We start from the raw sequence: 16,063 nt of genomic DNA, 5'->3' as shown, positions 1-16,063 counted from the left end.
GTACCTGCCCTGGGAGTGTTTGATGGGACAGTGTAGAGGGAGCTTTACTCTGTATCTAACCCCCTGTACCTGCCCTGGGAGTGTTTGATGGGACAGTGTAGAGGGAGCTTTACTCTGTATCTAACCCCCTGTACCTGCCCTGGGAGTGTTTGATGGGTCAGTGTAGAGGGAGCTTTACTCTGTATCTAACCCCCTGTACCTGCCCTGGGAGTGTTTGATGGGACAGTGTAGAGGGAGCTTTACTCTGTATCTAACCCCGTGCTGTACCTGCCCTGGGAGTGTTTGATGGGACAGTGTAGAGGGAGCTTTACTCTGTATCTAACCCAACTGCCCCTTTTCAATGTCTGTTATGCTTTCGTTTCTGGTCACAAGCTACTGAGGCTGATTGTGGAGATTATAGATAATGAGCACATCACATCTAGTTCTCCATTTCAGCTCAGATCATTTAGGTAGATTATCCGCACAGCCCATTTCATCTTAACCCTTTGAATACTGAATTAATTGGCTTTAAAAAAAAATGCGCCTGGTGTAATCCTCGAGCTCGCAACAAATAGCCAGGAACTCTCTGCCCCAGAGAGCTGTGGAGGCTGGGTCATTGAATATATTTGAGCAATAAGGGAGTAAATGGTTATTGGGAGCGGGCAGGGAAGTGGAGCTGAGTCCATGACCAGATCAGTGATGATCTTACTGAATGGTGGAGCAGGCTCGAGGGGCCGTATCCTGCTCCTATTTCTTATGTCCTTATGGAGATCAAGCAGCTAAACGTGGACTCTGCTGCTCAGGGTTGTTCGGAGACCGTGAACCAGAGAATGGTATCTGGAGTAAATCCCATCAAAGAAAATCCCACCTCGATTGGGTTCCCCCCCACACACCTTGGGAGGAACATAAGAAATAGGAGCAGGAGTTGGCCATTCGGCCCCTCGAACCTGGTCCGCCATTTAATAAGATCATGGCTGATCTGATATTGGCCTTAACTCCACTTCCCCGCCCGCTCCCCATAACCCTCGACTCCCTTATCATTCAAAAATCTGTCTATCTCCACCTTAAATATATTCAATGACCAGCCTCCACTGTTCTTGGGGGCAGAGAATTCCACAGATTTACAACCCTGAGAGAAGAAATTCCTCCTCATTTCCATTTTAAATGGGCGACCCCTTATTCTGAAACTATGCCCCCTAGTTCTAGATTCCCCTACGAGGGGAAACATCCTCTCTGCATCTACCCTGTCAAGCCCCCTCAGAAACTTATACGTTTCAATAAGATCACCTCTCATTCCTCTAAACTCCAATGAGTATAGGCCCAATCTGCTCAACCTTTCTTCATAAATCAACCCCCTTCATCTCAGGAATCAATTTTGTGAACCGTTTCTGAACAGCCTCCAATGTAAGTATATCCCCCTCCTTAAATAAGGAGACCAAAACTGTACGCAGTACTCCAGGTGTGGTCTCACCAACGCTGGGGAGGCTGGGGATGGGGCTAGACTGTAATGCTCAGACCTCCGGCCTGGTACAACACGCTGCTGACACTCACTCGCACAGAACGCACAATCGCCTGGGTGCTGGAGGACAGCTTACATCCAAGGAAGTTGGGAGGAGGTGTGCATAATGCAGCAAAAGGATTACACAACACCAACTTTCATTTCATTGCTGGGTGTTTTAGAATCTTATTGCAATTTCATTCTCGGGATGTGGGCGTCGCTGGCCAGGCCGGCATTTATTGCCCATCCCTAATTGCCCCTTGGGAAGGTGGTGGTGAGCCGCCTTCTTGAACCGCTGCTCCCACAGTGGTGAAGGTGCTCCCACAGTGCTGTTAGGGAGGGAGTTCCAGGATTTTGACCCAGCGACGATGAAGGAACGGCCGATATATTTCCAAGTCAGGATGGTGTCGGAGGGGAACTTGCAGGAGATGGTGTTCTTACACCCTTCTAGGTGGTGGAGATCATAGATTGGTGAGTTGCTGCAGTGCATCCTGTAGATGGTACACACGCCGGTGGGAGGGAGTGAGTGTTGAAGGTGGTGGACAGGGCACCAATCAAGCGGCTGCTTTGTCCTGGAAGGTGTCGAGCTTCTCGAGTGTTGTTGGAGCTGCACCATCCAGGGAAGTGGCGAGTATTCCATCACCTTCCTGACTTGTGCCTTGCAGATGGGGGAAAGGCTTTGGGGAGTCAGGAGGTGAGTCACTGGCCACAGAATACTCAGCCTCTGACCTGCTCTTGTTGCCACAGTATTTATGTGGCTGGTCCAGTTGAGTTTCTGGAAATGGAACCTATATAAAAATAGCCCACTTCACATTAGAGGAAGTGGCAGAGGCGGTGAAGTTATTGTCTTTCAGATGCACTCCATTAAAGAGGAACTTATCTTATCTGCCAAGTTATTGGTCAGAGTCCTAGAAATATCCTCAGAGCCCTCGAGGCTGCCAGGGGAAAAGGGGAAGGGAAGAGATAGGGGACAATGGGAGAAGAAAAATATAAACCAGCCTTTGTTCCTGGCCATGAGCAGTGCTCAGCACTTGCTGGAAGATCTAGGCAGGTGGCAGGTGGTCAGGGTTGAGCTGCCCGATGATGCTCTCCCGGCCAAATAACCTGCCGGCACTCATGGCCCGAGCCCGCAGGTGAAGAATGGGCCCCTCGGTTGGTGCTAGAGGAACAGCTGGCACACGTCAGGATCTCGAGGCGGGAACTGGGGAGAAAGAGCACTGCCGATTCTCAGTGGTGAAGTGTTAGAGCTGCTCTCACTTGCCAAGGAATATCATTTCATCTTCCGAATACTCCACTCCTGGGGGAGGACCACGGTCCTGCTGAGAAAATTCCTCACATGGTTCTCAAACGTTGGCCGCTTGACAGTCAGTGGTATCTTGTGCCTGTGCCAATTCCCCATGCACGGGGTACGCAAGGAGTCAGACTGACCACCTTTGCATCTCGCATCCCCCCCACCCCCGAGTCACCGCAGGATCCAACACAATTGTAATTTTTAAAAAGAATTTCTTTTAATAAAACACCTGCTGTATTCTGCTGCAAATATTACACAAAAATAACAGAGAAAGGGTCCAGGGAGCGCAGAGTTCTGTTGTCACTTCACACACACACAGACTCCCGATAGTTTACAGTGCCTCGCTCCAGGCCACGAGAACACAGAATGTCACAGCTGCAGAAAGTCATTATTAAATTGTCAGTTTGAATATTGAAAGTAAAGACCATTTGCCCCGTTTCCTCCAGTTGTTTGCACTGTATCCGTGTCAATCAATGTAGATTTAGTTGCTGGGGGAAGATGTCCTTTATACAGCCCCTCACTCTCTACCCACGTCTCCAAAAACACATGTTCAGAAGGTGAAGGAATCTGGGGGCCGACATTCCTGAAATTAAGCAACATCTTCATTACATATTGGCGGAGTCAGAAAGCCTCAGCAAAAGGTTATTGCGCAGACACATCCTCTCACGTGTGCACAGGCTCAGGCGACACACACAGACTCACACACACACACACTCGGGAGGCCACACACACACTCGGGAGGCCACACACACACACACACACACACTCGGGAGGCCACACACACACACACACACACACACACTCGGGCGACACACACACACACACACAGAGTCGGGGTCAGACTGCAACGAACCGTTGCAGCTCGTTGCAGGCTGATCCTCAATCGATCCTTCATTTCTGGACTCCGTCTCACTGCCTCCTCCCAGTACAAGTGGTTTGTCTGTATTTCCCATCACAGAAGCTGTCTCCAAAACCTTTAGTTTCCGCCCAGTCTCTCCAAAGGCCCCGCCCACCCAGGACATGGCTACTGCTCTTCGACACCACGCACTGACCCTCACGGGATACAGGGAAAGGCGGCTGCCCAATACGTAACCGAATTCCCTCGCTCGAGTGAGTGAGGATGTGGCTGATGTGCTCACCTGTTAATTTCCAATTAACTGTTCCACTAAATTAAAGGAATTCCAAGAACCGTGATTGTGGAGCAACAGAAACAGGCCATTTGGCCCAACTGGTCGGTGCCGGAGTTCATGCTCCACTCCAGCCTCCTCCCACCCCTCTTCATCTCACCCCATCAGCAGATCCTTCTATTCCAGGGTAAGCAAAGTGGGTCCATCCAGCGCGAATGATGAATTGTGTGTCATAATGTGACAATTCCTGTGGCCCTCATTACCCTACTGGCTAATGAACGCGTGTAGATATCGGGCAAGGTCACAACTGGGCTCAGCTGTGATGCTCCCCGTGTTCGAATAGCCCAATGCCCGGGCTCAGAGTCTCTCCGCCCCCACACCAGAGGCTAACTCATGCTGCCCCATCACTGCGAATTCTTAGCTTCTTGCCGCGAGAGCGCGCGAATATGTCTGCTAAATTCTTCTGCCCTCTCGAAAGATCCCACGGCCACTAATTGGAAGAAGAGCAGGGTTGTTCATCCCAGTGTCCCAGGGACAACATTTATCCCTCAACTAACATCACTAAAAAAAAAAACGGCTTATCTGGTCATTATCACATTGTTGTCTGTGGGAGCTTGCTGTGCGCAAATTGGCCGCTGTTTGTCCTACACTCCAAAAAGTACTTCATTGGCTGTATAATGCTTTGGGACGTCTTGAGGGTGGTGAAAGGTGCGATATTGGAATGCAAGCCCTTTCCTTTGCCCTTGCTTGCTCCTTTGCTGTTTTCTCGAGTTTAATCACTTACACTGCACCGATCTCCTATTTCAGTACGAAGTTTGACAGGGAACTTTACCGAGCAAGAACAAGTCACAAGTCTCTCCCCCCTGGATCGACTCGCCTTGCATCAGACTCCAGGACTTATTTTAAGACACTGAATTAAAAACTGCAATACTTCCCCAATCACACACACAAACAGCCACAGAAATATTGCAACATCACACACTAGTTTCACACTCAGTCATGAGATATTTCCGGTTAAATACCCGGCTGCATCCTCCGGCTTTCAGGGTCTTTTCCTCAGACGACGGCTCCATCTACTCAACACTTCTGGCTGACTCGCGGTTTCACTGGGAGGTTCTGGGGCACTCAGATCCCCAACAACTGGTTCCTGCGGATTAGAAATCATTATTTTTTTTAAAAAAGGGGTTAAAGTACAGTGGGGAAAAAAAACAGGCAACAGGCCCCTGCCCAAGAGGCCATTCTTCATGTGAACCTCAACGGTGGCTATCCAACTGTGGAGGCATCACAACAAAATGTATTTATATAGCGCCCATAACGTAGTGAAACGTCCCAAGGTGCTTCACAGGAGTGTTATGAGATAGAAATTTTGACCTGGAGGGTTGATTGCATTGAAACATAAAATTGAGAGGGCTTGACAGGGTAATACTGGGAGGATGTTTCAATGAGACATTCGAGGAAAAATTTCCTCACACAGAGGGGGATGAATCTTTGGTATTCTCTACCCCAGAGGGCTGTGGATGCTCAGTTGTTGAGTATATTCAAGGCCGAGATCGATAGATTTTTGGACTCGAGGGGAATCAGTGGATATGGTGATCGAGCAGGAAAGTGAAGTTGAAGTGGATGATCAGACATGATCTCATTGAATGGTGCAGCAGCTCGAGGGACTATCCGGCCAACTCCAGCTCCTCATTCTTAGGCAAAAGTGGAAGGGGAGCGGGAAAGAGAGGGGGGGGGGTGGAAAGAGAGGGGGGGGGGGGTGGAGCGAGAGGGGGGGGGGTGGAGCGAGGGGGGGGGGGTGGAGCGAGAGGGGGGGGGTGGAGCGAGAGGGGGGGGGGGAGGAGCGAGAGAGGGAGCGAGAGAGGGGGGGGGAAGAGCGAGAGAAAGAGAGGGGGAGCGGGGCAAAGAGGGGGGGGGGGAGCGAGAGAGGGGGGGAGCGAGAGAGGGGGAGGGGGGGCGAGAGAGAGGGAGGGGGGGCGAGAGGGAGGGAGGGGGGGCGAGAGGGAGGGAGGGGGGGCGAGAGGGAGGGAGGGGGGGCGAGAGGGAGGGAGGGGGGGCGAGAGGGAGGGAGGGGGGGCGAGAGGGAGGGAGGGGGGGCGAGAGGGAGGGCGAGAGGGAGGGAGGGGGGGCGAGAGGGAGGGAGGGGGGGCGAGAGGGAGGGAGGGGGGGCGAGAGGGAGGGAGGGGGGGCGAGAGGGAGGGAGGGGGGGCGAGAGGGAGGGAGGGGGGTCGAGAGGGAGGGAGAGAGGGAGGGAGGGGGGGGCGAGAGGGAGGGAGGGGGGGCGAGAGGGAGGGAGGGGGGGCGAGAGGGAGGGCGAGAGGGAGGGAGGGGGGGTGAGAGGGAGGGAGGGGGGGCGAGAGGGAGGGAGGGGGGGCGAGAGGGAGGGAGGGGGGGCGAGAGGGAGGGAGGGGGGGCGAGAGGGAGGGAGGGGGGGCGAGAGGGAGGGAGGGGGGGCGAGAGGGAGGGAGGGGGGGCGAGAGGGAGGGAGGGGGGCGAGAGGGAGGGAGGGGGGGCGAGAGGGAGGGAGGGGGGGCGAGAGGGAGGGAGGGGGGGCGAGAGGGAGGGAGGGGGGGCGAGAGGGAGGGAGGGGGGGAGAGAGGGAGGGAGGGGGGGCGAGAGGGAGGGAGAGAGGGAGGGAGGGGGGGCGAGAGGGAGGGAGGGGGGGCGAGAGGGAGGGAGGGGGGGCGAGAGGGAGGGAGGGGGGGGCGAGAGGGAGGGAGGGGGGGGCGAGAGGGAGGGAGGGGGGGGCGAGAGGGAGGGAGGGGGGGCGAGAGGGAGGGAGGGGGGGCGAGAGGGAGGGAGGGGGGCGAGAGGGAGGGAGGGGGGGCGAGAGGGAGGGAGGGGGGGCGAGAGGGAGGGAGGGGGGGCGAGAGGGAGGGAGGAGGGGCGAGAGGGAGGGAGGGGGGGCGAGAGGGAGGAGGGGGGGGCGAGAGGAGGGAGGGGGGGGCGAGGAGGGAGGGGGGGCGAGAGGAGGGGGGGGGGCGAGAGGGAGGGAGGGGGGCGAGAGAGAGAGGAGGGGGGCGAGGAGCGAGAGAGAGGGGAGGGGAAGAGCGAGAGAGAGGGGGAAGAGCGAGAGAGAGGGGGGGGAAGAGCGAGAGAGAGGGGGGAAGAGCGAGAGAGAGGGGGGGGGAAGAGCGAGAGAAAGAGAGAGGGAGCGGGCAAAGAGAGGGGGAGGGGAGGGAGAAGCGAGGGGGGGAGCGAGAGAGAGGGAGGGGGGCGAGAGAGAGGGAGGGTGGGCGAGAGAGAGGGAGGGGGGGCGAGAGAGAGGGAGGGGGGGCGAGAGAGAGGGAGGGGGGGCGGAGAGAGGGAGGGGGGGCGAGAGAGAGAGGGAGGGGGGGCGAGAGAGAGGGAGGGGGGGCGAGAGAGAGGGAGGGGGGCGAGAGAGAGGGAGGGGGGGCGAGAGAGGGGAGGGGAGGGAAAGAGCGAGAGAGAGGGAGGGGGGGCGAGAGAGAGGGAGGGGGGGCGAGAGAGAGGGAGGGGGGGCGGAGAGAGGAGAGGGAGGGGGGGCGAGAGAGGGGAGGGGAAGAGCGAGAGAGAGGGGGGGAAGAGCGAGAGAGAGGGGGGGAAGAGCGAGAGAGAGGGGGGGAAGAGCGAGAGAAAGAGAGAGGGAGCGGGGCAAAGAGAGGGGAGGGGAGGGAGAAGCGAGGGGGGGGAGCGAGAGAGAGGGAGGGGGGCGAGAGAGAGGGAGGGGGGGCGAGAGAGAGGGAGGGGGGGCGAGAGAGAGGGAGGGGGGGCGAGAGAGAGGGAGGGGGGGCGAGAGAGAGGGAGGGGGGGCGAGAGAGAGGGAGGGGGGCGAGAGAGAGGGAGGGGGGGCGAGAGAGAGGAGGGGGGGCGAGAGAGAGGGAGGGGGGGCGAGAGAGAGGGAGGGGGGGCGAGAGAGAGGGAGGGGGGGCGAGAGAGAGGGAGGGGGGCGAGAGAGAGGGAGGGGGGGCGAGAGAGAGGGGGGGGGCGAGAGAGAGAGGGGGGGGCGAGAGAGAGAGAGGGGGGCGAGAGAGAGGGAGGGGGCGAGAGAGAGGGAGGGGGGGCGAGAGAGAGGGAGGGGGGGCGAGAGAGAGGGAGGGGGGCGAGAGAGAGGGAGGGGGGCGAGAGAGAGAAGGAGGGGGCGAGAGAGAGGGAGGGGGGGCGAGAGAGAGGGAGGGGGGGCGAGAGAGAGGGAGGGGGGCGAGAGAGAGGGAGGGGGGGCGAGAGAGAGGGGGGGGGCGAGAGAGAGGGAGGGGGGGCGAGAGAGAGGGAGGGGGGGCGAGAGAGAGGGAGGGGGGGCGAGAGAGAGGGAGGGGGGGCGAGAGAGAGGGAGGGGGGCGAGAGAGAGGGAGGGGGGCGAGAGAGAGGGAGGGGGGGCGAGAGAGAGGGAGGGGGGGCGAGAGAGAGGGAGGGGGGGCGAGAGAGAGGGAGGGGGGCGAGAGAGAGGGAGGGGGGGCGAGAGAGAGGGAGGGGGGGCGAGAGAGAGGGAGGGGGGGCGAGAGAGAGGGAGGGGGGCGAGAGGAGAGAGAGGAGGGGGGCGAGAGAGAGGGAGGGGGGCGAGAGAGAGGGAGGGGGGCGAGAGAGAGGGAGGGGCGAGAGAGAGAGAGGGGAGCGAGAGAGAGAGGGGGGCGAGAGAGAGGGAGGGGGGGCGAGAGAGAGGGAGGGGGGCGAGAGAGAGGGAGGGGGGCGAGAGAGAGGGAGGGGGGCGAGAGAGAGGGAGGGGGGGCGAGAGAGAGGGAGGGGGGGCGAGAGAGAGGGAGGGGGGGCGAGAGAGAGGGAGGGGGGGCGAGAGAGAGGGAGGGGGGGCGAGAGAGAGGGAGGGGGGGCGAGAGAGAGGGAGGGGGCGAGAGAGAGGGAGGGCGAGAGAGGGGAGGGGCGAGAGAGGGGGGGGGCGAGAGAGGGGGAGGGGGGGCGAGAGAGGGGGAGGGGGGCGAGAGAGGGGAGGGGGGCGAGAGAGGGGAGAGGGGCGAGAGAGGGGGAAGGGGGGCGAGAGAGGGGGAGGGGGGGCGAGAGAGGGGGAGGGGGGGCGAGAGAGGGGGGAGGGGGGGCGAGAGAGGGGGAGGGGGGGCGAGAGAGGGGGAGGGGGGGCGAGAGAGGGGGAGGGGGGGCGAGAGAGGGGGAGGGGGGGCGAGAGAGGGGGAGGGGGGGGCGAGAGAGGGGGAGGGGGGGCGAGAGAGGGGGAGGGGGGGCGAGAGAGGGGGAGGGGGGGGCGAGAGAGGGGGAGGGGGGCGAGAGAGGGGGAGGGGGGCAAGAGAGGGGGAGGGGGGGCGAGAGAGAGGGAGCGGGGCAAAGAGAGGGGGAGGGGAGGGAGAAGCGAGGGGGGGGAGCGAGAGAGAGGGAGGGGGGGCGAGAGAGAGGGAGGGGGGGCGAGAGAGAGGGAGGGGGGGCGAGAGAGAGGGAGGGGGGGCGAGAGAGAGGGAGGGGGGGGCGAGAGAGAGGGAGGGGGGGCGAGAGAGAGGGAGGGGGGGCGAGAGAGAGGGAGGGGGGGCGAGAGAGAGGGAGGGGGGGCGAGAGAGAGGGAGGGGGGGCGAGAGAGAGGGAGGGGGGGCGAGAGAGAGGGAGGGGGGGCGAGAGAGAGGGAGGGGGGGCGAGAGAGAGGGAGGGGGGGCGAGAGAGAGGGAGGGGGGGCGAGAGAGAGGGAGGGGGGGCGAGAGAGAGGGAGGGGGGGCGAGAGAGAGGGAGGGGGGGCGAGAGAGAGGGAGGGGGGGCGAGAGAGAGGGAGGGGGGGCGAGAGAGAGGGAGGGGGGGCGAGAGAGAGGGAGGGGGGGCGAGAGAGAGGGAGGGGGGGCGAGAGAGAGGGAGGGGGGGCGAGAGAGAGGGAGGGGGGGCGAGAGAGAGGGAGGGGGGGCGAGAGAGAGGGAGGGGGGGCGAGAGAGAGGGAGGGGGGGCGAGAGAGAGGGAGGGGGGGCGAGAGAGAGGGAGGGGGGGCGAGAGAGGGGGAGGGGGGGCGAGAGAGGGGGAGGGGGGGCGAGAGAGAGGGAGGGGGGGCGAGAGAGAGGGAGGGGGGGCGAGAGAGAGGGAGGGGGGGCGAGAGAGAGGGAGGGGGGGCGAGAGAGAGGGAGGGGGGGCGAGAGAGAGATGGGGGGGCCCGAGGGCAGGCCAAAACGCACGGTGTGAATCAGACACAACCCCTCCAGCTCCCATCGACTCTGCTCTAGGCTTTGACCCTCAGAGTTAACGTTTGTGCACATCACTCTCAGTTCCCCCCCCCGCCACCCCCCACTTCCTTTTCTGCAAAAGCCAACGCTGACAGATGAATCGGACGATGGACTTCCTGTATTTCAGCATCTGCCTCCATTACTGGCAGTCCGCCCCATTGCCCAGGCACATTTAACTCTTTACTGAATCAACGTTTCTTCAATTACAAGGCACTGCCTGTTGAGGCGAATTGCCCGTGTTTGATGTTAGTTCCACCCCCCCACAAACCACTTCTTTTTTGCAATTGGGTGGCTCTGGTGCCAGTATTAACTCTCCTGTGTCGTGGTTGTGTTACAGGACCGGTAATCCGGAGAATGAGAATTCAAATCGCACCTGGGCCATTTAAAACAGCCTGGAAAAAATCTCCATGAAACTGTTGGATTGTCGTAAAAACCCAACTGGTTGACTGATGTCCTTTAGGGAAGGAAGCCTGCCATCCTTACCCGGTCTGGGTCTATACGTGACTCCAGTCTGGTTCGCTCTCAATTGCTGGCTTAGCAAGCTACTCGCTTGTATCAAAACGCTACCAGTTCATAACTCTCAACAAAAATATATGACAGTGAGAAAGAAAGACTTTAAAAGGATGAACCATACGTGGCTAACTAAGGATGTAAAGGATGGTCTCAAATTAAAAATAATGGTATACAAAGTTGCCAAGAATAGTGGAAGGCCAGAGAATTGGGAAATTTTTAAAAACCAGCAAAAAATGATTAAGAAATAAGGAAGACAGAGAAGATATCGTTCACTGGCTAGACAATGAAACACGGTGATGTGGGCGAGGGACTGAGGGGAGACTGGCAGAGAGAGACTTAGCACCTTTCTGATATAGCAAGGGAGGGTAGGAAACAAAGGAGAGCAGAGTTCAGGCTCGCGGCTTTCTCTCACTCACCAGGCTGCCCGGCAAACTGCAGCCAAAGGACAGATCAGCGAAGGAGATTTCGAAGGGTGGGTCTAACTCTCTGTTGGCTGCATTGTCTGCGACACACTGCGTTGCCGACTCGTCAACACCGTCCTCGCTCTCTGCATCCGCCTCGCTTCCTCCCGCAGCATCCTGGCTGAGCTCTCCCGCCGGCGGGTCGACTGTGGTGAGAATCCCCTGCAGCGGCAATGTGGCGAGGAAGGCGGGCAGGGTGAAGGCGGAGAGGAACCGGGCCTTCAGGAGCTGGTGGGCAGGGTTGTTCCGCAGGCGATCCGTCACCAGGGCCCTGGCTGCCTCGAGGCTCCTTTTGGGGTCGGTGGCCTCGCTCCCGCCGGCCAGCCCCAAGCCCGACAGGTTCTGCTCCAGCACCTTCTTGTGCAGCAGGAGGTTGGAGAAGGCTCGGAGAGTGGCGGAGAAAGGCGGCAGGTACGGCAGGGCGCTCGGCATGCCCGGCATGTGCACTCCGTCTTTGCCCTCCAGCCAGTCTTTCATTACCGCCACAGGGTCGCCAGACAAGAGCTTGAAGTCGACAGCGGCTTTGTCCGGTTGCGATTGTACCGTGGGCGGCTCGGTTCCCTGGCGCTGTGCTGAGCCGCTGGGGTTTGTGCTTGAGCACCCGGCGCCTGGAACCCCCGTGGCCAGCGGCGAATCTCCGGCCTGCTGGTTAAGGTGCGCGGAGGTGTGGGGAGGCGTGGGAACGCTGGGATCGACGTGGTTAGCCGCTGGCTGCTGGACATCTCCCAGTGCGGGGAGAGCTGCGCTTGGTGACAGGGCGGGTGCTGAAGCCAGGGGCGCAGGTGGTGTGCCAGTACCGGCGGGCGCTTGGTGAATCACCGCTGAACTGGTCGAGGGTGGGGCTGACGTATGGAGTAGTGGAGAGGTCCGTGGCTGCATTGGTGCCGGGACAGCGGTGGTGACGGTTTGCCTCGGGGCGAGGGAGGAGACATCGACCGGTAACTGAGGGCCTGCGCCGGACGGTGCTTGACCTGCGGGGCTCGCCGACACGGCGGAGATAAGCAAGGAGCAGGGAGCGGCCGGGCTGGGTGCCACGCTGGGGGCCGGGGTCTGGACGGCTGGGTTGGGGAGGCCCGCAAGTGCACCCGGAGGGAGACACAGCAAACCCTGGGAGGTGAGCATGGCCATGATGGGCACGGTAGAGTTGGGGAGCATGACCGGCACCATCACGCCCTCGGGCCGAGCTGGTGGCGCCGGGGCGATCGGCTGCAGCCAATGCTTCCCCCTGGATTTGGGCGCGCCAGGAGCGGCGGCTGCGATCGAGGGTGCTGGCTGGATCTGGCCACTGTGCGCAGTCGCGCCCGGCGGCAGTGCCAGTGCGGGCACAGTGGCCGGGGACTCGCCGCACATGGCTCGCAGGACTGAAGAGCAGACGGCGGACTTTGTTCTCCACCTCGACAGCCTGGGCTGAACCGGTGAAGTCGGGCGGGTTTGTTCGGGCGCTTGGGGCGTGGTGTCAGAGGCTTTGGCCCGCGCCCTGGCCCTGCGCTTCTCCGCCAGCAGCTCGTGGACAGTCTTCGGTTTGCTCTGGGGAAGTGGGCACTCCAGCTTAAACTGCATGATGTCCACGTCCCGCCTGTTGCCCAGGTTGATGGTGCACTCTTTCATCTGGTGCAGGCAAGGGCTTCGCCTCAATCGCTCGTCACTCTGCTTCTTTTCTAGAACGAGAGAGCGAAAAATTACAGAACAATCGCGATGGAGAGTGACTGAGGCAGAAACAAGGAAGTGGAAATGATTTCGGTTGTGAGAAGCTAAAATCACAATTAAACCAGAGTCATAGATTCTTACGGCACAGGAGACCATTCGGCCCATTGTACCTGCTCTTTCAAAGAGCGATCCAATTCGAACCACTCTGCTCCCCCCAACAACCCCCCCACCCCAGCCCGGCATCTGCCCTCTTGGTTGGACATAAATGATCCCGAGGCAATATTTTGAAGAAAAGCAGGGGAGTCCTTCCCAGTGTCCTGGCCAATATTTATCCCTCAACCATCATCATTAAAATCAGATGATCTAGTTATTTTTACATTGCTATATGCGGGAGCTTGCTGTGCACAAATCGGCTGCCGTGTTTGCTATATTACAAGTGACAACACTTCAGTAATAAAAAAACTCCAGAGAGAGTGTGAAACGCACGATATAAACGCAACATACGAAAATGATTGGTGGGAAAACCCAGCTGGTTCATGGAGCCTGCCCCATATTAATGATGGCAAGAGCATCCACCCTTCCCAACCCCTACAGGAGCCATGGAAAGGCAAAATCCCACAGAAAATCCCAGGACCAATAACAAAGACTGAGCATTTCTATAGCGCCTTTCACGACTACCAGACATCTCAAAGTGCCAACAAAGTACTTTGTGAAGTGGAGTCAATGTAGGAAACGGGCCAGTCAATTGGCACACAGCAAGCTCCCACAAACAGCAAGGTGATAAACTGCTTTAGATGTTGATTGAGTCATCAATATTGGCCAGAACACCGGGGTTAACTCCTCTTCGACATAGTGCCATGGGATCGTTTACATCCACCCGACGGAGCAATCGAGGCCTCGGTTTAATGTCTCATCCGAAAGACTGCACCTCAGACAGAGCAGCTCTCCCTCAGTACTGCCCCTCCGACAGTGCGGTGCTCCCTCAGTACTGCCCCTCCGACAGTGCGGCACTACCTCAGTGCTGCCCCTCCGACAGTGCGGCACTCCCTCAGTGCTGCCCCTCCGACAGTGCGGCACTCCCTCAGTACTGCCCCTCCGACAGTGCGGCACTCCCTCAGTACTGCCACTCCGACAGTGCGGCACTCCCTCAGTACTGCCCCTCCGACAGTGCGGCACTCCCTCAGTACTGCCCCTCCGACAGTGCGGCACTCCCTCAGTGCTGCCCCTCCGACAGTGCGGCACTCCCTCAGTACTGCACTAGGAGTGTCAGCCTAGATTTTTGTGCTCAAGTCGCCTACTGACTCAGGCGAGTGCTTCTCAGAGCCACGGCTGACAAGGCGATAAAATTTGCTGGAAAATTCCACTCCGACCATCTCGACTGTTTGCAATCAGCCCAGGAGATCAGTGACAGCTGCATAAATTGAAAGTTTGTGGGCACCAGGAGAGGAGCGACACACCTGGTTGGAGCCAGGTGTCCTGGTTTTGGGGGGTATGGAAAGCAATAGTTACCACTATTTAAAATCGCACAGGTACATACAGTGAAGAGTAGGCATGGGATTGTAGATTCATGTTCAAATATTATACTGTACCTGACAAAATTTGAGCATCCTTATTCATCTACAAGAGACAGAAAGCACACGGTGAGGACAGATTGATTAACACAAGCTTTCCCAAACACAGCAGCCCCAGTTACAGTACGCTATCCAACCCAACACAACACGAACAGAACCCCATCAGTACACAGGAGAGGTGGAAGATTTATGGACAATTATTGTTAGAAGATAAAAAACCCCCACTGAAATCCACAAAACTACTACAGAAAACCGCAGGCTCGGGTCACCCAGTAGAGGAGTGCCGAAGGGCTATTCGACTGTTGAGGCATCACAGCCAAGTCTGATCCTGGCTTTGCCCGAAGTGCATTTTGCAGGAGTCACTAGATAGCACGCCAGCGAGGGAGTGAGTTCTGGCTTATTTCAACCCCTTTCCCGCAAGATACGGGGCACAGAAGCCACTTTTGTGACCCCATCACTGACCTGGCTGTGGCTCAGCTCAACTCCTGAAATCGCTGGGGGAGCAGCTGCACATTACTGAACACGGTTTGGAGCTTAATCGGGACCCGACACTTGCCTCCTCCCCACATGTTTCCCCCCCCCCCCCCAAATATATGCCCAAGTATCAAATCCCCCCCTGCCCCTCCCAGCACCAAGCATGAATGGTGTCTCTTCAAGCTGCCTCTTGGTCAAGTTGCTGTAACCAGGCTGAGTAATCTCAATACCTTTTCTCTAATGATCTGCATGCAGCCTTCCTTGTCAATCCTGAACACCTGCAATCAACACAAGGGCAGAGTTAGTATGGGTGCCCTTCCTATGCTAACTCTGGCTGGCCACGGGCACTGGCCACTCGTACCCATTTGGCACACATGTATAAACAGGCTATCCCACTGTGGCAGGCGTCGCGACTGATGTTCCATCGCATTTTTTTCGGGGTGTGCGGCTCCTTGAAGTCGTTTGACGGCCCATTCCCACATCCGCACGTGTTTTTTTACACTGTGAAGACAGCAAGCAGCCTGCGCGGGACCTCAAGACGCGCAGCTTAACGGGAGCATTGGTCACAGCGAAGCCCCGACTGTCCACGTACATTCACTGCCAGCAGGACTCATCAGAAGGTCAGAGCACGAACCTGGGTGGATCTGTCTGCATTCAGGCAAAATGCAGTGCCACAATTTATTGGTGTAGAGCGGGTGTGAACCTGAGCACTGTTGGTCGAGTGCATTGTTACCAACGGAAGCACTAGTGAACCTGCCTCACTCAGGGTTACAAATCTCCACGAGCAACGCAAAGTTTAAAGTACCGCACGGGTTAGATACAGAATAAAGCTTCCTCTACACTGTCCCATCAAACACTCCCAGGGCAGGTACAGGGGGTTAGATACAGAGTAAAGCTCCCTCTACACTGTCCCATCAAACACTCCCAGGGCAGGTACAGCACGGGGTTAGATACAGAGTAAAGCTCCCTCTACACTGTCCCATCAAACACTCCCAGGGTAGGTACAGCACGGGTTAGATACAGAGTAAAGCTCCCTCTACACTGTCCCATCAAACACTCCCAGGGTAGGTACAGCACGGGTTAGATACAGAGTAAAGCTCCCTCTACACTGTCCCATCAAACACTCCCAGGACAGGTACAGCACGGGGTTAGATACAGAGTACAGCTCCCTCTGCACTGTCCCATCAAACACTCCCAGGGCAGGTACAGGGGGTTAGATACAGAGTAAAGCTCCCTCTACACTGTCCCATCAAACACTCCCAGGGCAGGTACAGGGGGTTAGATACAGAGTAAAGCTCCCTCTATACTGTCCCATCAAACACTCCCAGGGCAGGTACAGCACGGGTTAGATACAGAGTAAAGCTCCCTCTACACTGTCCCATCAAA

The 16,063-nt window shown here is 58.4% G+C and overlaps 1 protein-coding gene across 2 annotated transcripts in view; it reads right to left on the bottom strand.

Moving 5' to 3' along the window:
- Positions 1–2,960: 2,960 nt before the first annotated feature.
- Positions 2,961–16,063, bottom strand: part of snapc4 (small nuclear RNA activating complex, polypeptide 4) — a 61,306-nt gene continuing 48,203 nt past the window's right edge. For both annotated transcript variants that reach the window (XM_070863652.1, XM_070863653.1), the window contains 5 exons: positions 14,908–14,955; positions 14,222–14,249; positions 10,941–12,643; positions 4,918–5,042; positions 2,961–3,351 (listed from right to left, as the gene is read on the bottom strand). In XM_070863652.1, coding sequence (XP_070719753.1) covers positions 4,938–5,042; positions 10,941–12,643; positions 14,222–14,249; positions 14,908–14,955 — 1,884 coding nt within the window. In that variant the 3' untranslated portion in view covers positions 2,961–3,351; positions 4,918–4,937. The remainder of the gene's footprint in view (positions 3,352–4,917; positions 5,043–10,940; positions 12,644–14,221; positions 14,250–14,907; positions 14,956–16,063) is intronic.

Source organism: Pristiophorus japonicus, chromosome 20 (assembly GCF_044704955.1).
Source record: "Pristiophorus japonicus isolate sPriJap1 chromosome 20, sPriJap1.hap1, whole genome shotgun sequence".
Taxonomy (NCBI): domain Eukaryota; kingdom Metazoa; phylum Chordata; class Chondrichthyes; family Pristiophoridae; genus Pristiophorus; species Pristiophorus japonicus.
This window is presented reverse-complemented; position numbering and strand designations above follow the sequence as displayed.